The sequence below is a fragment of the Parasteatoda tepidariorum genome, chromosome 9 (assembly GCF_043381705.1).
Source record: "Parasteatoda tepidariorum isolate YZ-2023 chromosome 9, CAS_Ptep_4.0, whole genome shotgun sequence".
Lineage (NCBI taxonomy): Eukaryota > Metazoa > Arthropoda > Arachnida > Araneae > Theridiidae > Parasteatoda > Parasteatoda tepidariorum.
In genome coordinates, this window is record NC_092212.1 from 16,435,450 (window position 1) to 16,457,977 (window position 22,528).

The 22,528-nt window shown below is 28.2% G+C and overlaps 1 protein-coding gene across 6 annotated transcripts in view; it reads left to right on the forward strand.

Moving 5' to 3' along the window:
• The window catches only part of LOC107457301 (TGF-beta-activated kinase 1 and MAP3K7-binding protein 2), a 47,503-nt gene that overhangs the window by 362 nt on the left and 24,613 nt on the right, over window positions 1-22,528 (forward strand). For 3 of the 6 annotated variants that reach the window (XM_016075440.3, XM_016075438.3, XM_071185606.1), the window contains exon 2: window positions 21,198-21,344. In XM_016075440.3, the coding sequence (XP_015930926.1) occupies window positions 21,246-21,344 (99 nt within the window). In that variant the 5' untranslated portion in view covers window positions 21,198-21,245. Of the gene's footprint in view, window positions 1-43; window positions 157-7,733; window positions 7,841-21,197; window positions 21,345-22,528 lie in introns of those variants that run through there. The other 3 variants (XM_071185607.1, XM_016075439.3, XM_043044602.2) reach the window with 2 other exon arrangements.

Below are 22,528 nucleotides of genomic sequence, written 5' to 3' on the forward strand. Positions count from 1 at the left end.
AGAGTTTTAACTTATTATTTTTCATTGTTATATGTTATGAGTCTCAAACATGTATTTGTCTATGTCACATGATGAGAAAACGTAATAAGGATGTAGTTACCGGAAGAATGAGGGTTGCATGCAAATAAGGATAAATTAAGAACACTCGAATTTGTTGTGAGTCTATTTTTTTAAATCGATAATGCAGCAATTTCTTCTCATTAAGAATTTTGTACTTTGATTTATTTAACAGTTGTTTCAAGATAAATGAAATTAATATCTTATATTAATTGATTGTGGTTGAGATCACAGAATAAATTTTGATTTTATTGGGAAATTTTCGATTTGAATGAGTTATGAGAAATTTCTGACAGTACTTTCGATACTATTCTGTTACGGGGGTTGTACTAAAATTGCCTTGTATTGTAAAAGTGTATTGATGTCAGCGATGCTTTAATTAATTGTATTAATGGGTACTGTGGAAAAGGCTTTCTTACTGTCTCTTGAAACACAATAGTACCATACTTTTAATTTAATGTGAGCCTTTTATAAAATTCTCTTTTTTAAAGTTTAATGTAGGTTTTTGTTGCCGAGTTTTATATCTGTGATAAGAACATTACTACCTTCTGTTTCAATAAATATAGGGCTTAAGAACAGATTATAAGGCCCTTATTCACCCACATAGCCATACACCCCTCATTACTATTCTAAAAAAGAATTAGATGGCAATTGGTGCCCTCCAGGAAGAAAGTAGAAGGGTGCACTTGCCCTGCTGGAAATGAAATAAATTATATTTTCTTTTTAAATTGCTACTAGCAGTGCTTGTTACATTTAATTTTGAAACTTTTCTGATTTATAAACTGAGTGTATAGTGTATTATATATATATNAATTATACAGTACAGAACCCGTTATCCGGAAACCGGAAAACCAAAAAACCGGAACGAAATTCAATAAATTTTCTCGCCATTTTTAAAAAAAAATAAAAAATTCTCATAAGATTTTTCTTTCTTTTTTTAAAGATGCTTACCTTACCATCATTTTGGAAATAATCATTAGTGTATTACTTCATCGTTTTTTCTTATTTTTAAGATTATTTCCAAATTTTTCTTTTTTTAGTTGGGTTTAACAATAAAAATAAACGGCTTTTTGTAGCATTTCAGAAAACCAGAAAATCAGTTATCCGGAATAGCGATGGTCCCGACCGTTCCGGATAATCGGTTCCCTACTGTATATATATATATATATGTATATATATGTTAGTTATGAAATCTAGTTATCAAATCTTTACTAAAACTTAGTGGCTTTAAAAGTTTGGTTAAATTACTAAATTTGTTTATAAAAATTAATTTTACAAAGTACAAAAAATAATATTTGAAATATTTTTCTGGTTGCACTAACTGACAGTATTTTTGCATGCACTCTTTATTATAACCTAAAAAATGGCTTAGCTATTATGTAACAATAAAAAGAGATAAGAGTTTAATTAATGGTGGTTTGCTTGTATTTCGTTCGGATATCGTTTATATGCATAAAAATAAATATATTTCTTATAAAATTAATGAGAAGACTTAGTTCTATAAAATGAAATTTAAATCAAAAATTTTTTTGGGAAAAATATTCATATTTATGAATGCTTTATAGCACATGCGCACATATTCATCAATAACTTTTTAATCTGCAGTTGCCAACTTTCCAATTACAGAAAAAGTGCTGAATTATTTTCGTTCATTTTTCCTATCTCTGAAGTAGATAGTTAAAAATAAGAAATAGTTTGTTATGAAAGAATAAAAAGTGGAAATTGGTATTTTTCTAAAAAGAACACCACATAAAATTGATGTGATTTGTATTATTAACAACAGTAGGGTTTGTTTTTTTTTTTCAGATGAGAAAAGTTATGAAAGTCTTAAAATTTTAAATATTTAGCACTTTAATTACATTTCAGAATCTATGTTTTCAAAATTTCTAATTAGGAATTACAATTTACTCTTTATATTATTATTATTATTTTAATTATTATTATCTTATTATATTAACTGCAATTTTTATAATATAATAATAATAACTAAAATAATATTATTTTAATTTTTATTATATTATTAAATGAAACATCCCTTATTTTTTTTAAAGGCGAATACAAAAAAATTGCAAAATTATTATTGATACTTAATTAACTCTGAAATACATACCATAGTAAATGGCATTGTAGTAAAAGGTATTTTCTACACATATAAACTGATAGGTACCAAATAAAATATGCTCTGTGTTAGACTGGTATTCTAGAATAGCAATCCAATTTTTTTAGGGCTACAGAACCCTAAATGATCAATCATCTTTTGGCAGAACCCAAACAATTTATTAGAAGGTGGAACATATTGACTAAAGAAAAACTACCAGTTATTTAGATAATATTTATTTTTAAAAATGGAATATTTTTAATAATTGTTTTATTAATGAAACTGAAATAGGTTTGTGTCAAACAGTTGAATTAACACATCTGGTGTAGTATCTAATCTAGTTCTGAATTTTGTTTTGAGTACATTCATTGGGTGAAAGTAAATAAAATGAGTTGAATTATGGTTTTTGAAAAAGATCTCTTATAAATATTGAGAATAGTTATCTGAGGAACATAATTCGCTATTTTTGAATTTGGTCATTTTATTTTGAATTGATAAGTTCAAGGAAAAATACAATGCAATTTTTTATAAATTTTGCCATTTCTTTTTTTATTTTATTGATATTTTACTTAAATAATTTCATAAAAATAACCAAACTATTGAAGAAATTATGTTGTGTTGTTGTAGTAAAAGAAGCGTAAAGGTAGTGTCCTTGGTATCACGTGATAGGATGAATGCCACATAGATCGGATCTGTATTCCACATTTATTGCACTTATATTTGACAAAAAAAAAAATCGTCATTAGCGCTTAAAAAAAATCGATATTGTAAGTTTACAATTTAGGCTATGTGAAAACCCCAACATTATAAATAGATAAATCTCACACTGGCCTTCGTCAAGGAGAATACAAGAATTGTCTTAATATTTTAAACTTGAACTATTCATAAAAACAATTTAATTATTTTTAAAACCCATGTTATCATTCAGTTTCTTAATCGTTTAACTGTAATCGTTAATATTTTGATTGCTCCTATTAAATAGATATGAGATGTCATGTTAAAAATTACAATTCTAAGAATGAATGAATATTGAATGGGAATTTAAGAATAAATGGGTCAATAAAGTCGTTAAAAAATACAAAGTTTAATTAATGTTGCTGTCTCCCCCTCCCGATGGCTTTGTGATGTAGAAAAGGATTTGAAAACATAAAAGGTGGCTAATTGGAATAGACGCCATTGGAAATACTCATTGTGTCGCTCCTAGCCTGCAATGGGCTGTAGCGCCCAGTGAAAGAAGAAAATTATGATCTTGATAAAAACTGTTATGGTTTACAGTAATTGAATAATAGAATGAGAAATATAACTTTTATTGAGTTATAGTATTTTTTTTTTTTTTTTTTTTTTTTTTTTTTTTTTTTTTTTTTTTTTTNTTTTTTTTTTTTACTTATTTCATTTAACTCTTTTTTTTTTCCTTCCAGATTTATACAATTAAAGAAAAAAAAATAGTAGGGAAAGTCGTATTTTGATTACATAGTATAAAAATGTATTATGAGAGAATTCTAAAATTTTATATTTAATATTATTTATTTACTTTTAATATTGCTAGAATGCTAATGTTGTCACTTCTGTTAGAATTTTCATAAAAATAGTAGGAATCAGGTAGTTCTCAAAATGCAGTAATGAAAAATTGTTTTATTTATTTATTTATTTTTTATCAATTCCAAATCATGAGCATCAAAAAGTCAAGAATCAATCACACAAAAATAAAAATTTATGTGTGATGTCCATGATTTTTTTTTACTTAGACCTTTGATCCTGAAATATCTAAATACTTTGAAATATTTTATTTTACAATTACAGTTAAATTTTATAAATATAATTATAGTTGAATTTTCTGTAAAATAAATGTGTGATAACACATTTGAAGCTATATTTTTGTATTAAAATTTATTTTCATTAAGTCATAATTATATTGCGTAGGGGGAATAAAAATGCTGAATAAAGTATAAAGAAAAAAAATATAAAATCAATAATAATAAAAAACTTTAAAAAGTTGAAAATCATCAAAAAAAATTTTAATAATCTCATTTTTAAAATGTTTTGTACATTGTTATTTTTTTGATTTCTCCTTAAAAAAATTATTTGATATAAATAAAACTGATATAAATCAATGAACCCTGTTCGTGTCTATTCACTCTGTTTTTATTAAATATTAGCAGTTTAAGCAAATTAATGCAAAAATTTATTAAAAATGCCATTAATGAAAAATTACCTTAATCTTCAGTGTTTGGAAAGAAAAAAAAAATTTTTTTTTTTTTTTTTATGATTAAGTAATTTATTATATGGTAAAATTAATAACTTGTCTGATTTATATATTTGACTGGTGTTTCTTTTAAATTAATTTAAATCCATGTGAAATACCTGTTTTTACGTTGTGATTTATTATCAAATTATTATAAAGTTTTTAAATATATTCCCTTTAAAATAACTAAGTAAATCCCGCTTTAATGGGAGTTTCCCATTCCTTCTAAAAAAAAAGAAGAAAAAAAGGTGGAGTTTTTCTTTTGAAGATGAAAGTTTTTACATCTGTGTAATGAATAGTTTGTTAGTTGCAAAAAAACAAAAACAAATTATAAAATCTAGAAGATTTTTATAGCTTATATTAACCACCTGAGTCTTTTTTCTGAAGTAAAAAACATCCATATTCAAAATTAAATGTTAAAAAATTTGCATTCCATTTTTGAAATTTATTTTATAGCAATAGAGTTATGTGCATCCTTGAGAATTCCCTAAAATTAAGTAAATTTCTTACAAAAAATCACTATTCAAAAAAAATTTCACACATTTTATTGCTTGTTTAAATAAGTATTACTAATACTTAATTAATCGTATTCAGTTTAAAGTTTTTTTTTTTTTTTTTTTAAAGTTTTTAGCTTATTTTTATTCAAAACTTCCTTTTCTAATTAAATCTGTAATGAATTAAATGTCTATTACAAATCAAAATTATGAGCAATCATAAATGGAAAATATTGCAAACCATTTATTGTTCATTAGTGTAATAAAGTTATTGTATTTTAATGACTTTAAAAATCCTTGAAATTCTCTGTGTGTGGAATATTTGGTATATTATGCAACAGTCAATATCAAATTCATATTATTTCTTAAGATCTACTGGATTTTTTCCGATCCATGTTGGCAGCTATGGTTGTAAAAAAAAAAATTATTTGCATTATTGAGAATTGCTCGGAAACGCTTAAATTTATATTAAAAAAAATCTATGGAACTTTAAAGTTTATTTCATTTGTAAAAATATATATATATATATATATAAAATCGAATCAAATATGGTAATTTTTTGCTTAATGTTACTTAACGAAGTAACCTATATATATACGTATTTGCGGCCATTGAAACGTATGTTAAAAACTTCCCGGGAGCCTTGACATTTGTGAAGATTTTGTTTGCTTTGTACAAATATTTAACATTCTCTTAAATAGCGAACATACACTGCTCCGCCACTTAATTCTCTCTTTTCTTTTCTTTTTTATCATATTTGAATAATTACAATGTTGGATTGCTGATTTAATCCAAGACTTACAGTCCCTGGCCAAATTATTAGACGCACTAAACCAGGGCTGTCCAACTGCAAAGAGCCCACGGGCCAGAATTCCGGTCACTGATCACCTGGCGGGCCGCAGTTTGAAAAAGTTGAACAATACTCTCTTACCTCATATACAATAACAATCAATAGTTGAATTATTAATTATAAAACAATGGAACAGAAGGATTATAAAACAATTTGCTTACATTTTAATGGGAAAACTGAGGCTGATCAGACTGAAAAAGAAGTTGGCGGGCCACGTAATATGTGTTTGAGGGCCACATGCGGCCCGCGGGCCGCCAGTTGGACAGCCCTGCACTAAACGATTCTACTTAAAATCTTAATTATCAGGTGATACTACACAGCTTGTTTTTACGCTGCTGAAACCGGTTTGCACTTGCTTACGTTCGTGTATCAATTGGTTAAATTAGACGATATATTATATAAATATAGAATATTTATTATATNAGTGAACCAGCCCTTCTATTCTCTTTAGCCCTGGCTGAAACCGGTTTGCACTTGCTTACGTTCGTGTATCAATTGGTTAAATTAGACGATATATTATATAAATATAGAATATTTATTATATCAGGTATTATCTTAGTATATTATAATAATTACACCAAATTATTAGACGCACTAAAGTGTTCTAATAATTACATGTTTTGCACGAGTTTATATGCAATAATTTTATATTTAAACATGCATGTAATGGGTTTTTTTTTTCAGGAGATTTTTTATATACTTCCTATTTGTATTTATTTTTAACGTATTGGCGTTAACCAATTGATACACGAACGTAAACAAGTGCAAACCGGTTTCAGCCGCGTTAAAACAAGCTGTGTAGTATCCCCGGATAATTAAGATTTTACTTTGAATCTTATAGAACGTCTAATAATTTGGTCAAGGGCTGTATAAGATCTCCTCTACTTTAAATTTTTTTTAAAATGCCCCTTCAAAAGTAAATTAAATAAATAAAATAAAATAATGCACATGAACACACTTTTTTTATTTAAAATTTTTTAAAAAAACGTGTGTTCAAAATAATATCTCTGAATACAATTTCTTTTACTTCTTTGATTCTAAGATTTTGCAAAACATTAGAGTAACAACAATAGACAAGATTAATTTTCTATAAAATCTAGTTTTTATACTTTTTTCAGGGGCTGAGTGAAAATTGAGTTCTCGCTCATTTAAATTATTGCTTTTAAATATGTTTTTCTTAGTTGTTATTTTTGATTTACGTTTTTAAAACCCTTTAAAGGTGCTTTTTTTTTAATCGAGGTTTGTGAAAAGTGATTCATTTTCTAAAGATTCCTGAAAAGAAAAGTGGTTTCTTTTAAAAGGAGATTTGTTTTTCTTTGCCGCGTCGATTGTCTTTCTAAATTACAAAAAAAAAAAAAATTTCTCTGCAATATTTACCAGAAACTAGTTATTTCATCATGGTTATGTAAAGTTTTTGAAAATGTTTTTGAATTTTATTGATTTCATGCTTATAATTTTTTTAATGATAGAAAAAAAATCCTTTTTATTACTGCATAGACTATTGATTAAAAATATTTTTTGAGTGCTTAAACAGTACTTAAAAGGTGCTTATTTTTTGTTGATAAATCTGGCTACTCACCCTGGAAGATATGAAAACCAAATTTAGTTGTAAAATATCTGTTAAAAAAAGATTTTTTTTTAAAAAAATATACTTTTTCCTAAGTATCAATAAATCATTTATTTTAAAAAATGCAAGAGATTTTGAAATATATGTATTTTTTTTTTAAAAAAAATTAAGCAATGGGGACACGCAAAGCGGCAATTTTTTTTATTTTTTTTATTTGTCCCTTTTGAATAAAGACAGAAGATTCTCTCCTAAAAAGATGCTTACGGAGAAAAACGCGTATCAAATAAAATTTTCTTTGAACTGCTGTTAAATCAGTAAATTTAATTTGCGGATCCTTTTACTCAGGAAGTTTGGTCTTATCAAAGAAAGGAGAACAATAACAACTAGATTAGAGTTTTACAAAAACCTTTATCTATTAGAGATATGATTGATATTAAAACACTGTTGTCACATTTACTTTTTTATATTGTAATCTTTCAACTCCGTCTAGAAATTAATGAAATTCATATGCTCTAGATTCTGCACTTATCACGTAAGTTCATATTTTAATTAATTGAAAATATAGTTTTTATGGTTAAAATGTACAACAATAACATCTCAAACTTTCAACTCCGTTTAGAAATTATAGAAATTCATTACTTTCAATTCTGCACTTAACACGTAGGTTCATAATTTAATTAATTAAAAATATAGTTTTTGTGGTTAAGATGTACATACAACAATATTATGTCAAAATCTTTTTTTATATATATATTTATTTAATAATTCTGTAAAAATGTGACCCTTTAAAAATGAAGAAATTTGTTTGTTTTATAAAATGCTTACAATGCAGTTTTTTAACATGCGAAAAATTGCAAACATTTAGTTTATTATGACTTGGTTGTAATTTTACGTTTTAATAATCAACTCAACACTGTATGCAATATCTTTTTAAAATCAATGTGTATTTTTTATTTATTTATTTTGTTTGTTTCAAGTTAATACCGAAAAGAAATTTTTTTTCCTCTTTAAATACCGTACATTCATTATTTTTTTTAGTCGTTGAACTGATTCCCCCCATCGATTGGGTGTACCCTTTATCTTCCTCCACCTCAACACCCAATTGTTTTAACCACAATTTTTATTAAAATACGGCTCTTATTTTGTCGTGTATAACGTCTAAATACATTTAAAGCAATAACTTTATTAATCATGTACAGTCGAAATCAAATATAATATATAGTCGGAATGGGTGATTTTGAGTTGTTTTATTCATTTAAAATATCTTCTTTAGCGCGTATCTCGCGTGTCATTAATGGATCGTCTCTCTGATATTGTAGCACCCTGTTGAATGATCTCATTTATATCCGCTCAATAGTTAGTTAAGAACATGAAGAAAAAAATAATAATCAGTAGAATAATAATTATGTCATGATATTTATGTCAATTATTCAATTATATATTATAATAATTATGTCAATATATGACTAATGCTAGTGCTATTAAAAAAAATATTGTGAATTAGTTTATTAAGACCAGGGGTCTGTTTAGAAGAAATTTGGGTCCGTTAACGGACCCTTCACAAAATATCTTAACTTAAAAACGGACCCTTCACAAAATGATTTTTCTTTTAATCGGACCCTTCACAAATTTGTTTATCTTCATTATTATTTTGTTAATCGAATAAACCCTTTCCAGGGCAGAAAACAAGAAAGATGGATGTAAACGAATTAAGTTTTGTCTTCGGCAGACGATTCTTCCATTATTCGTCCGAAATTAATATTCTGCGTTCAGCAGTATAGGCTAAATACCAAATATTTGTATGTTGCATCTCTAATTTAGAAGCAGCAATTGTTGTTTATTTTTTAAAATTTAATTTTTTTAATTATAATTTTACAGTGTTGAGCATAATCTTGTATGTCTTTACAATTTAAAAACTCCTTGAAAAAGTTTTTTTTTGTTGCAATAACGGACCCTATTTGCACAAATTCATAAAAGCGGACCCTGGTTGAAAGAATGTGAGTAATTTTTTCACAATTTCACAAAAAACGGACCTTTCACAAAATGTCTGAACAGACCCCTGACTTCTAAACTTTGCTCATTAGATTTTGCGTATCACAATTTATCTTACAATTATTCTATTTATGCCATGATGTGAGAACTAATTCATGGCGACTTCATTGACCTTTGGTATTCATTCTTATCGCATTTCATGATTTTTGGTAATTTCTGTTGCAATAATAAATAATTTAAGCATTCGAAACTATACTTTCTAGTCAACTCAAGTTATAATGTGCTATAGTAAAATCAAGAAATTACTCAAATGCGTTGGAATTAAGTTATTTCTAAACTTGGCGCATTAGATTTTGCGTGTCACAGTTTATCTTACAATTATTCTAATTATGCCATGATGTCAAAACTAATTCATGGCGACTTCATTGACCTTTGGTATAATTGAAATAATCAATTACTCTAACACTATTCATGATTTTAGGTAAATTCTATTACAATAATAAATAATTTTAGCATTCAAAACTATACTTTCTATTCAACTCAAGTTAGGAAGCGTTATGGTGAAATAAAGAATTTACACATATCGCTGGTTCAAAACTAAAACGACACTTCTGCACATCTATTCAAATAACATGAGAAGTGAGTGCAGAAGTGTCGTTATAGTTTTGAACCAGCGATATGCGTTGGAATTAACTTATTTCTAAACTTAGCTCATTGCGTGTCACAACTAATTTTACATTTATTCTATGAGTGCCATGATGACAAAACTAATAAATGGCTACTTCATCGACAGTCTGTATAATTAAAATAGTCAACCTTAACCCCTTTTAAACTCGTTTTTTTAATCGATTTTACATCTGTTTCTTATCGATTTTGCCATCGATATTTTCATTCTATGCTAATGTCGTCTTTCACCTGCAACAGGTACTGATAATATAAAGATAGCTAATTTGTCTGTGATGTTCCAATAAGCGTAAACGTTTGGAATTGTCGAAACATTGTTCCTTTTTCTTGAAGTATTGCCAACTTGAGCCGACACGCATGCTTTGAATTAGTTGTAACTATGGTTTTATCTGATTTTTTCCATTTTCAGAAGAAGAAAAAAAGATTAAAATGGAAATCGTTATTATGAACTGAGGTCAATGAACAATTCTTTAAAGGTGCTTTTTTTGGCTTAAAAAATTTCGTTTATGTATTTCAAAATATAACGCATGCTAAGCAAAGTATTTCCGAAGTTACGTATTAATTATAAAAGTCTGTATTATCCCAAACAAAAGTAGAGGATTTAAAAAAAAGAAACGAAATTATACTGCACATGTTGGTTACCTCCACCGTCCTCCATAGAATTTTTATTATTATTATTCTTTAGATAATTTTCACTTTATTAAATTTGGTACATACCGAGATATAAAATGTTGGAAGTCAATTAAAAATATTTTAATTATATTTGTTGAAATCAAATGTCCTATGAACTTTCTAGTGAAATAACCATTTATATTTTAGTTATTTTTGTGCTAAAAGCAATTGATTTGTCGGAGGGACTTAGTTTCCAAAATAATTACACAAAAAATTGTGATCATTAATTTTTTAGCATTAGTCTGCATAAAAAAAAAGGGAAAAAAAAGGAAAATTTACACAACTTGAACATTCTAATGAAAATATACATGTTTTTCATTCTTTAAGTGTTGACACGTAATGATTTTAATTCTTCGAAAATATATTTTTTCATTATTCCCTTTTATGCTTAAATTTTAATGTACAGAGGCGTAACTAGGGTTACAGGATCCCGGAGTACACTTAGTTTTTGTAACCCCTTGCAGTCTGGTGTAGGATTTAAAAGGGGACTTTTCGAGAAAATTTTAAGTTTTAGATAATATAAAAGCTCAAACCCACTGAGCTTTTTATTGTTTTTAAGACAACGTAACTGGGTAACTTCATTAATTTTCACTCAATTTGGTTTAAAAGTTAACAGTACATGTCATTAAATTTCAGTTAAGTAGTTTCTACTGCACTTATATGTTATTGAATGTGTTTTTTGTTATTGATTGGACGATGTTTATTGAGAAATTTTTCATTCAATATATCTCTAATTTGTTAAAAGTAATTTTTAAAAAAAACTTATGTGCAAAGCAATCTACAATATTAATAGACATCTTTGTACAATTTTTAGATAAATCAGGTAAAAATTTGAATTTATGAGTTTCGCAATTACATAATGAAACTGGAGATATTTAAAAGAAAAAAGCATTTCACTAAAAAATTAATTTTTAATTATAAATCATGAATTTCTCACTTCTTTAAAGTTGCACAGATGTCCCCGCCTGTCCCCTGTTTTTTTTTTTTTTTTTTTTTTTTTTTTTTTTTTTTGTAAGCAATTTGTATTTTTTTCTTTCTTTCTTTCTTTTTTTTGCAAACGATTGGTATATAGTTTTCTATTTATTTTATTTTCAAACGATATGTATATAGTTAGTTGATTTTTATGCTAAAAAAGGATTTGTCTACCATGTTTAGTTCTCAAAATAAATTAATAAAATAATTGTGATCTTTTCCCCTTTTCTTTTTAACTCGGAAGTATTACGAAAATTTAACTTCCTATTAGGTTTTCAAGGAGTTTTCCGGCATTAATATGCATTAAAAGAAAATTTACACTACAATTTGAACATTCTAATGAAATTATGCTTCGTTTTTCATTCTTTAAGCGTTGACACTTCATGATTTATTCCTACGAAAATTTATTTCTTCATTATTACGTTTAGTGTTTACACGTTTTTTTTTATTCTTTCTTCTTTTTCGAAAATCACTGAGATTGTTTGCTTTTTCTAGCAGAGTAAGTAAAGATCAAGACTGCAGTTTTTAAAGTTCAACATCTGTAACAGATTTACTGGCAGAGATTTCCAGGAACTAAGTGCGAAACGAAACATTTTTCAGGTGGGCGGGGGCGACGTCCTTGAGTACGGAACCCTCAAATATTTGCTTCTCACATTAATTAAAGAAGTGGTAGGAAATCAACCTTTTTCGCGCTTTTTCTCATGCGCAACCATTTCGAGGCCAAAAAAGCTTATATTTCGATAAATAAGTAAATAAAAAAAAATATATTATTTTGTTGCGAATTGTGGGCAAGGGCTGGGTATGAACCAAGATTTTACCGTAGTAGCTATTTTAGTAGTTCTTCGTGTTTCCATTCCTGCGAAAATAACGAATTGTATTCGGAAACTGTTCTTTCGTCTTCCACTTAAAAAACCTGATCGATATTTATTTTTGTGACCCTGACAGATAAGTATCTTTTTCTTCATTTGTTTGATTGAAAAGGAGAAAGAGTTATGATATTTCGTAACAGATTTAATTAGACGTTTTGTTTGTTTTGGTAAAGAGCTCTAACATCGTAAAATGTCTTTAAGATATCTTAATTTTATTCAATCTTATAGTTTTATGAGAACAGTAATTAGTTCTCAGAAGTTTAAACCAGTATTGTATGAAAAAATAATAACGATAAAAAAATCAAACAATACGACAATATAATATGAAAATAAAATACAATAATAAAAATTAAAGTGAATAATAAAAAATAAAATAATAATTCTAAAATGTTTTATATTAATTGACCAACACAGTATCTTCTAACATATTATATTCTAGAATATTATTTACTAATTTTTGCAAGCTTAAATTTTATAACTCTTTTTCAAACTAACTTTAAAAGGGGGGGGGGGAAACAAAACAAAAAATAATTTTTTAACCATTAAATTACTAATTCGAGATATAAGATTTAAAGATGGGTAACTGTACTGATTCGAGATATAAGATTTAAAGATGGGTAACTGTACTAATTCGAGATATAAGATTTAAAGATGGGTAAACTTAAACATAGAGGTTTTAAAGGCGTCCTTATTTAAAATACCTTGACTTCGCGAATTTGTATCAGTAAGGAAAGTTTTGTTTTACAAAATTCCAGTGAATGAGAGTTTAAATCAGCTGTTCCCGAATCGTGTTCCGCGGAACCCTAAGGTTCCGTTGAAGGGTCATTGTGGCTCCGAGAGTTAGGTCATTATTTTATGCCAGTTATGATTTTTGAAACATGTAATTTAGACCTGATTAATTGCACATTATTTATTTAATGTTTTCTTTATTTTTTATGAAATTATTTAATTGAAATGTTTGTAAAGATAGTAATCAAAATTTAAAAAAAATTCTAATAATATAGTGAATGAATAATGAAAAGGATATAATTATGAAAAGTTGCATTAGTATTTTGCATAGAATAAAAATAACTAAATTCGACAATTTCTCTCTAATAGTCATTCTCAACATTTATTCTTAACTTTATTTCAATGAAAACCGAGTTTTACCTCAAGTATATTTAGTTCATCCCTAAAAGTTTATCCATACACTAAAATCAAATGAGAAAACTATTTGCCGCTGCAAACCTGTAAATTTAACTGTCTTACATAATAATATTTATTAAACGATAAGATAAAATTTTATTCATTCATTTTTATTTTATTTTATAACCGTCGTTGAACAGCCGACCCAAGTTTTGGGTTTACGACTGCAAATGTTCAACTCCGTAGCCTTGTAATTTTGAACCCAATCCAGAAGACAAGGGAACTCCTGGATCAAGTATTGGGAGAATTTAGCCTTCATGGATAACTTTTTGATGGAACTAACCCGCATTTGCATTACATGGAGAGGAAGACCACGAGAACCTGCCATGGTTAGCCTAGCGGAAAGGGGACTCTAACCCATGCTCCGTCTACCACTGAGGATATTTCACGTCAGCACTGTAGTCGGTGCAAGCCGGATGCAGAATTCGTATCGACTGGGATTCGAACCAGATTCGCCTCATTGGAAGGCGAACGCTCTATCCCCTGAGCCATCGCAGCTCTTATTCATTCATTTTATTTTGTATCCGTCGTTGAGCAGCCGACCCAATTTTGGGTTTACGACTACTAATGTTCAACTCCGTAGCCTTGTAATTTTGAACCCAATCCAGAAGACAAAGAAACTCCTGGATCAGTACCCCAAGAGGTATTGATTTGTTATGGGACCATGGAGGACTTTGCGACTCGACAGATTTAACGTGTATCAGTCACCATTTACTACATGGGGAGTCTTCGGTCGGCGGGGATCGAACCCACGAACTCTTGGACATGGGCCCAGTGCCCTACCTACCAGGCTATCCCTGCCCTATTCATTCATTAAATATTATTATTTATTCATGAATTTATTTAGTAAGTCTCGGAGCTCCGCCCAACGATGGTCTATCATTTATGGTTCCATATACGAAAAAAATTAGGAAGCACTATTTTGTATCATGTTTATTAAAAAAAAAAAAAAGAGTTTGATTAAATGAAAATCGCGAAGGTTCTTATAAAATATGAAAATTAATTGGAAATACGTTATTTTTGATACAGGATTTTAGAATTTGAAATATGAACATATAAAATTTATTTTTCAGTCTTTGTTTAAAAAGTATGCCGACGAATTTTACGTCAGTAGTGTCGCGGTCTGTAATATGCCTAGAAAGCTAAAAATGAAATTAAAATACAATTTGGTCTACTTACATGAAATATTGTTATCTAAGAATTACTTCTGCTAAGTAGCGAACACCATAAGAATGTTCTGCATTTCTGTTGGCTTCAGTGATGTGCAAAACTGCTTCGATCCACTGTAATAATTTCAAAATAGTACGTTTTGTACTGAACTGCTTCGATCCACTGTAATCATTTCAAAATAGTATGTTTTGTACTAAACTGCTTCAATCCACTGTAATCATTTCAAAATAGTATGTTTTGTACTAAACTGCTTCAATCCACTGTAATAGTTCCGGATTGGTTTTTCATTGCACAAAACTGCTTTCTATCCGTTTTGATCCATATTTATTTCATTCTACGTCATCTAACTATCTTAAAATAAAAATGTTCGGAAAATATCATTACATCTGCTGTCATTCTTCATGCTGCATTAAAATGAGTGATTTCGAATTACAATGCCTATCATATTTTAATTGTAATTCCAGGCCGAATAAAATTGTTCCTTCTTAAATGAAAAATGGTTGAATGGGGTTGCTTTGAAACTAACAAAAATTGTTTCTACTTACCGTCTCAAAACACTCAATAGGCATCGCTATTGTTTCTCTTAAATCCTAGCTTTTGCGTACAAACGTAGTTTCAAAAGGAAAGGAGGTTTTTCCTGTTACTGTTATCTTACTTTGGGAAAAACCGTCATATTTACCTTTTTTTTTTCTCAAAGTACGAATGTTAATATTTGAAACAGTTTATCTATTGAAAAACTAAGGCTTGCTATTAATTAAGTCTTGTTGTCACCTTTAAGTTTTCATTTTAGTGAATTATAATTTTTAAGATTGAAAAATATTAAAGAATTAACTCCTGTAAAAGCATTAGAGAATTTAATCATAAATGTCATATGTCTAAGAATGTTTTTAAGTTTCATTTTCACAATTAAAACATTACATGTGTATTTGTTTCATAGGTCCGCAATGGCTACGTGTTTAAAAGCATTGAGCCGTCATTGCGAAGAACTGGGGTTCGATTCTCAGTGGTGGCTTGAATCCCATCCAACTTTTTTGATGGGTACGATGAGAGACCGTGTGATGGGCCTCTTGTCTGAAAAGTAAATACGGCCTGTGCATAATGCTGACCATATTACCACAATCGTGCCGTTGATCTCGAAATTTTGGAACCTTAACCTTCATAACTCCCTGTCTAGCAGCGGGCTTTTTCGGTGATACTTTGCTAGTAATACGCATTTTCTTTTTGCATATTAATACTATTGAAATATATATTTAATATACTGTAAAATTTTCACGCATTTTTCAAATAAACAGCCTGTTTTTAAATTGTTAATAGATGCCGTTTTTTGGATTTTGGTCTCTTAGGTGTTAATTTGATTTTTAAAAAAATATTATTAATCGTTTAAAAATTGTTTAGCTATTCAATTCAAGTTAGAGAAAATAAAAAACAATTATTTAAAAACTTTATTGTTCCAAAGGGTAGCGGTGGTTTTGTAAACTCTTTTTCGACATATCCCCAACATTCAATTTGCGCGAATTCGAAGCTTTAAAGAATTTAAACACACGTCATTACTTTTCAAGATATGATCAATTAAGTACAAAATCTTTCGTAATTTATTATGAAAGTCACAAATTGCAATAGTAAAGAAAATGATGTAATACTTTTAGTAAATACCAATTTAAAGTAGGAAATTTTTGAAACTCTTTTTAAATCGTTTTTCTTTCTTCTTTTTAAATCGTTTTGTAAACAATTCAGTATTTCTTATTTTTTTGTTTTTAATTAAAATTTGTTGCGATTTCTTTTCTCTTCTAAATCGGTATTTCTTTTTAACGATTCAGTATTTCTTAAACTATAAATTTTTATAACTTTTTGTGATTTTGGTTAGAATATTTCTCTTTTACTTCGATTTTATGTTTTTTTTAAAATCGTTTCTTCCTGTAAACGATTTAATGTTTCATAAACCGTGAATTTTTATAATTTTTAGCTTTTTCAGTTAAAATATTTTGGGATTTCTCTATTTCTTCGATTTTAACTCTTCTATATAGTTATTTCCTGTAAAAAATGTAATATTTCTTAAACATTGAATTTTTCTAATTTTTTTATGTTTTTTGGTAAAATATTTTGAGATTTCATCTTCTGGATGCTAAATTTCAGTTTGTTTGAAATTTAATTCATTTCCGTTTTTTTTTTTTTTTAAATTTTTTTTACTATGTTTCATAAACTTAGGAATAAAAGTTTTGTGCTTCTTTCATTACATCAAAATTAAAAGGAAATAACAAGCAGTACACAGACAGTTGTCCCTGTTATTAAGCAAGTTTGATAAGATTTCAATGTTTCCGTTATAGATAAGAAATTTCTTTGTGTTATCTAATGGCACATTGTTTACGAAATGGTAGATGAAAATCAATATTTTATGTGCTGAAATTTTGTATCTATAAGTCTACAATTAGCGATAAAAAAAGGGGGGATCTGGGCTTTATGATAAATCTAGTTTTAATTCAAGGATTAGTTTTATGTGATATTTTTCAATTGCTTTGCTTTATAATTAATTTAAAGCTATCATGACTTGTAAAATGTTGACATTTTTTTTATCCTCGTTGTTTAACTTTTACTTTTAATACCTAATGAGTGCATGTTTATATTTTCACTTATAAGTTCTCAACCTTTAGGGCCTTAAGCCTACCCTTAAACTTGCAAATTACTTATGCAGGTCATACAAAAACGTACTTTCTTTGGATAAACATAGCTTTTTTTTTTATAAATTTGGTTGTTGACCCTAAAAATATGGTGTGAAGTAATCTCAATCTGGAAAAAAAGATACCAAAAAATTTGAAAGTTAGGACATTATTTTGCATTTTTCGTGCTATCCCCGAACTAATAAAAAAAAACTTATTTATCCTAATAGATAATTCCTCGTAGAAAATTATTTCTTATAATTTTTATTATTTAATTTACTATTAATTTTTGAATTGTGAGGTAACACATTTTTAAGTCAATTTATTCTTTGTAATTTTCAATGATAAAATCCAAAGTTTAAAGGGCCGAAATAGTCCCTGAGAAATTAAAATCTTTAAAATGGCGAAAAGTGAACACAAACTTTCAACTGTATTTCTGCCAAATCTTCTTTATCTTCTCAATAGCTTACTGTTATTGCGTCTTTTTTTTATGGAATTATGTTTTTTATTAGGAAATTGTGTTCTTTTTTTTAGGATTTAATTTTATTTATTCTTTGCGAGAATTATGTTGGTTTTTTCTTTGAAAGATTTATTTTTTTTGGGGGTGGGGAATTCTTTTTTTCCCTACTGTATGGGAGTAGTAGTATACGAAAAATGGCAGAGGGAAAGCCATTTTTGTTTATTTTTAATATCAGTACAGAAAAGTGAAGAACGAACATCATTTCACCTTATTTTTCTTATAATCTTAACCCTTAATTTTCGAAAGGCAAACGTGTGTGGGCAACCACCTGTCAAGAGTTGTCTTCCAACTCGCTAAAGAAACAATCTTCTGCTATTTTTCACCTCCATGACTAATTTAAAATTTAAAGTATGGAAAAGTGCGTTCAGGCAAACTTAGAGTAGAGCCAATAAGTTCCAGTAACTTAAAAATAATTTTTCTTTTTAAATTTCAAAATGAAAGCAAATTATTGGAGAACTTCCTTTTTTGCGTAATCCTTAGTTATCCTCTCATAGTTAGTTTTCATTTTGATATTTTGTTAATTTAGTTTCAGTGCTTGAAAATTCATGCCTTACTTTAGGTTAGCCTGAACTCACTTTTTCTCTACTTTAAATTACCTATGGAGGTTAAAGATAATTTGCGATGAAAGGTTTCTTCCATAGTATAGTGAACCTCCCCAGGTTCAAATTATTTAGAGCCCCATAAAAATCCTTCATAGTATGAATGTGAAATTAATTTTTGTAGTTTTCTTAAAAATAAGTTATCTATCAATTAAATAAAATTATTAATCTTAAGAATCATTATTATATATTTTGATAAATTAGATATTTTGCGTCTAAAATTTGGAAAATAGAAAAAAAAAACAAAATTTATTTTTTCATGTTATTTCCTTCTACCCTAACCCTTGCCTAACTCCCTAATTTCATTTATAATGTTTTGTTTCAAGCTTGAAATGCATAATATTTTTTTAAAAACTATTTTCTGTAACCATAAAGAAACATTTATAGTTTTCTGATAGCATTTGGTTGGCAAAAATTATACAACTTTTGTAAAAACGGAAAATTCTTATTTGTTTGTGCCAATTTTTAGAATTTTTATATTTAATATTTCCTGCTTCTACCTAACATTGATCTGTACACGTTGCTTTTGCAAACTTCGACACTAAACCTTATTTTAATGTAATTCATTGTGTAAAAAAAATTTAAAAAAAGGCTTTCTCTTTTTGAATTTTTATAAAGCCAGCTTAATTGGAATAGAATTTCATAAAAAGTTTCAATATTTTAGAATTTAGGCTCCAATTTACACATTAGCCCAATTTAACCCTGGATGTTTGTGTAATCAAGGGAGAGAAATCTGTGCAAAATTCTCCATAGTTGTAACACTTGGTGGCTTTAGATGTTAGAAAGCAAAATAAAAGAATTTGTGAATTAGTTTATATATATATATATATATATATATATATACGTGTGTGTGTATGTNGATGTAACCATTGTACACATAATAATTACATGTATCAATAAATATTTGATATTTTTTATACAATTTACTATAACTGATTAAAAGAAAATAATATAATATAATAGGAAAAGGTTTATTATTTTTGAAGCTCCTCAATTCATTGAACAACAAAAGTGAATACCTAATCCTTTAGATATAAATATGCTTTTAATACTGATAAATAATATTTTTGCATAAGGATAAATATGGCAATATTAAAAAATAATAATATTTTTTTAAAAAAATACTAAATTTGCTCAAAAATTAACTTTTTGTTTTTCACAAGATTTTTTTTAAAAAATGTTATAATTTCTGCATCACAGGATGAGAAAAAAGACATCAATTTAAAAAAAAAATTTTTTTTAAATATAAATATATTAGTTTAAATTGAAGATACAAAATACCTGAAAAATATATTAACAGTTTTGAAGAGCATAACATCAGTTTCAGCTACTGACACTGGTGATATATCACCACTATGCTAAAAGAATTGAACATGAATGAAATAAAAGTATTCTTGAATAGTACTATAGATAAATAGACGTGTTTATGACGAACCAAGCGCTTAGTCCCTAATATTTTAACCTGTATGGCAAGGCCAAACTGCAGTTATGTACTATTGAATGAGAGGATCAATTGAATGAACTTGATTACTGATTAATCTTCCTTCGTTTAAATTGAAGAGTCAAACAATATTAATAAAACATTATACTTTTAAAAACAAATATTCTCTAGTACATTTAAATATCAATATGTTATTAGTTATATATTTATTTTACCGCTTAAATATTGTTCAGATAAAATTGTGAAATAATTTGAGTAAAAGGGTTTTGGACAGTTTTGGACAAAGGGGTTTTGGACAGGACGGTTTAAACCAGGTGTGTGTGTGAGAGAGAGAGAGAGTAAAAGCGTGTGTGTGTGTGTGTGTGTGTGAGAGAGAGAGAGTAAAAGCGTGTGTGTGTGTGTGTGTGAGAGAGAGAGAGAGCAATAAGGGACAATGTTTTTTCTTCTGGTGGAGGAATCGGAGAGAGATAAGGTGAATTAAACCAGGGACCTCAGTGCTCATTACCACTCTAACCACCCTATATCTCAGCCCAAAATAAAGTAGGTGTATGCAGTATAGACCAGTGGTCACGAAATAGTGGTGCACAAAGAATTAGTTAATGATGGAAGATTTTTGCTTTGCTTTTCAGTTAAATTTCTTCCCTTTCCTCCCACTAAGGAAGTCACATTGATTGAATATTGTCACATTATTGTAATTATTAAGTTATTAATCATAAATTTTATGAATCATTATCATTATTTTACTTTTCTTCCTCATCTTTGATTATCATGTAAATAAAAACTTCGTTGAAAGAGTGTGTACGGTGCCGTACAGTGTGTCAATTTGAAAACTTGCCACTTGGTACAACTTTCTAATTAGTATAGTTTTATGAAGTCCCTGAAGCATATCAATTTTGTTCTGGGGACGACGTTTTAAAACTACTTTCATCAGTTGGAGAATTCTTTCGAAAAGCTTGGGATGGTGGTGGTTAAGGTTAAATATTTGTTGCTTGGACGTCCATAAGGATCAAAGGATTGACCTCCGCTGGTATAGAGTTGCTAAATTCTATTAAAATGTTAATGTAGATATAAAATTAATATTAAAATGGTTTTGGTTTCATCTGCTCTACATTTCCCCCCCTTTTCTTATAGTGTTCTACTCTAGTGTACCTAATATGTTTGCAAGTGGTGTGAATAAAAATGGCAAGTAGGAACATTGCCAATATGCATTTGTTCCTGGAAATGAAGACAAAATTCCCTTACTTGCCTGAAGATACCTTAAGAAACTATGTCTTTCTTGTAAGTGCAATTTAATATCTTTTATTTAGTGACCTTTGAATCTAGAAATGTTGTTCAATAGGAATATTGCTTGGAATTCTTAATTATTCATTTTTCTTTGTATAACTTCAAAATGTATGTATTCTTTAATAGAGTTCTGATATTTAATGCAATTATAAATGTTTATATAAATACTAACTGAATACCTGTCCTTCACATCAATCAGTACGGAACAATACTATAAAATGTTCACAAAATGGAAAGACATATAGACAATTATAACAGTTAATTAAGACAATTTATAAAGATAAAATATATATTTTTTGTTTATTATTTTTTGCTCTTGTTGGGGACTTTATATTTTTAGATTAAGCAAGACCCATTTTTAGTAGTTAATTCCATTAAAATAATTATTAATTGTAAAGATCTTTTTTTTTCATAACCGTTATTGACAGCCGACCCAATTTTCGGGTTTACGACTTTAAATGTTCAACTTCATAGCCTTGTAATTTAAAACCCAATCCAGAAGACAAGGAAACTCCTTGATCAAGTAATGGGAAAAATTTGCCTTCGTGGAGGACTTTTTGATGGAACTAACCCGCATTTGCGTTACATGGAGAGGAAGACCACGAGAACCTCCCACGGTTAACCTGACGGCAAAGGGACTCTAACCCATGATCTACCACTGAGGATATTTCACGTGAGCACTGTGGTCGGTGCAAGCGGGATGCGGAATTCGTATCGACCAGCCATCCCTAGGATCGAACCCCGGTCTATCACCTACCACGTTCTATCACCTAAGCCCTCGCGGCTCTGTAAAGATCTTTTAAATGATTTTATTTCTCACGGCAAACTCATGATTAAAATTTACCCAATGAAGCAATTTTTCTCTGGTGCTTATCACTTTTGAAGGCAGATAAAACACCTCTTTCCACATTAATATTAAAACTGCACAGTTTTATAGCAGTTATATCTGTAGTACAATGTATATAGAATTCTTTTGTTATCAATGTACATTCATTTTTTTATATTTCTCAAGAAATACTAAAAGAATCATAATTTCAGAAGTATTTACATCATGCGATTTCCTCATACTTTATCAGTAAAGTTTAAAGCTTTTAGGGGTTTGACGGACCAACAATAAATCGTGTTTTTGAACATACTCAGTAAAAATATATATCGCAAACAATTTGTTACTTGTTACA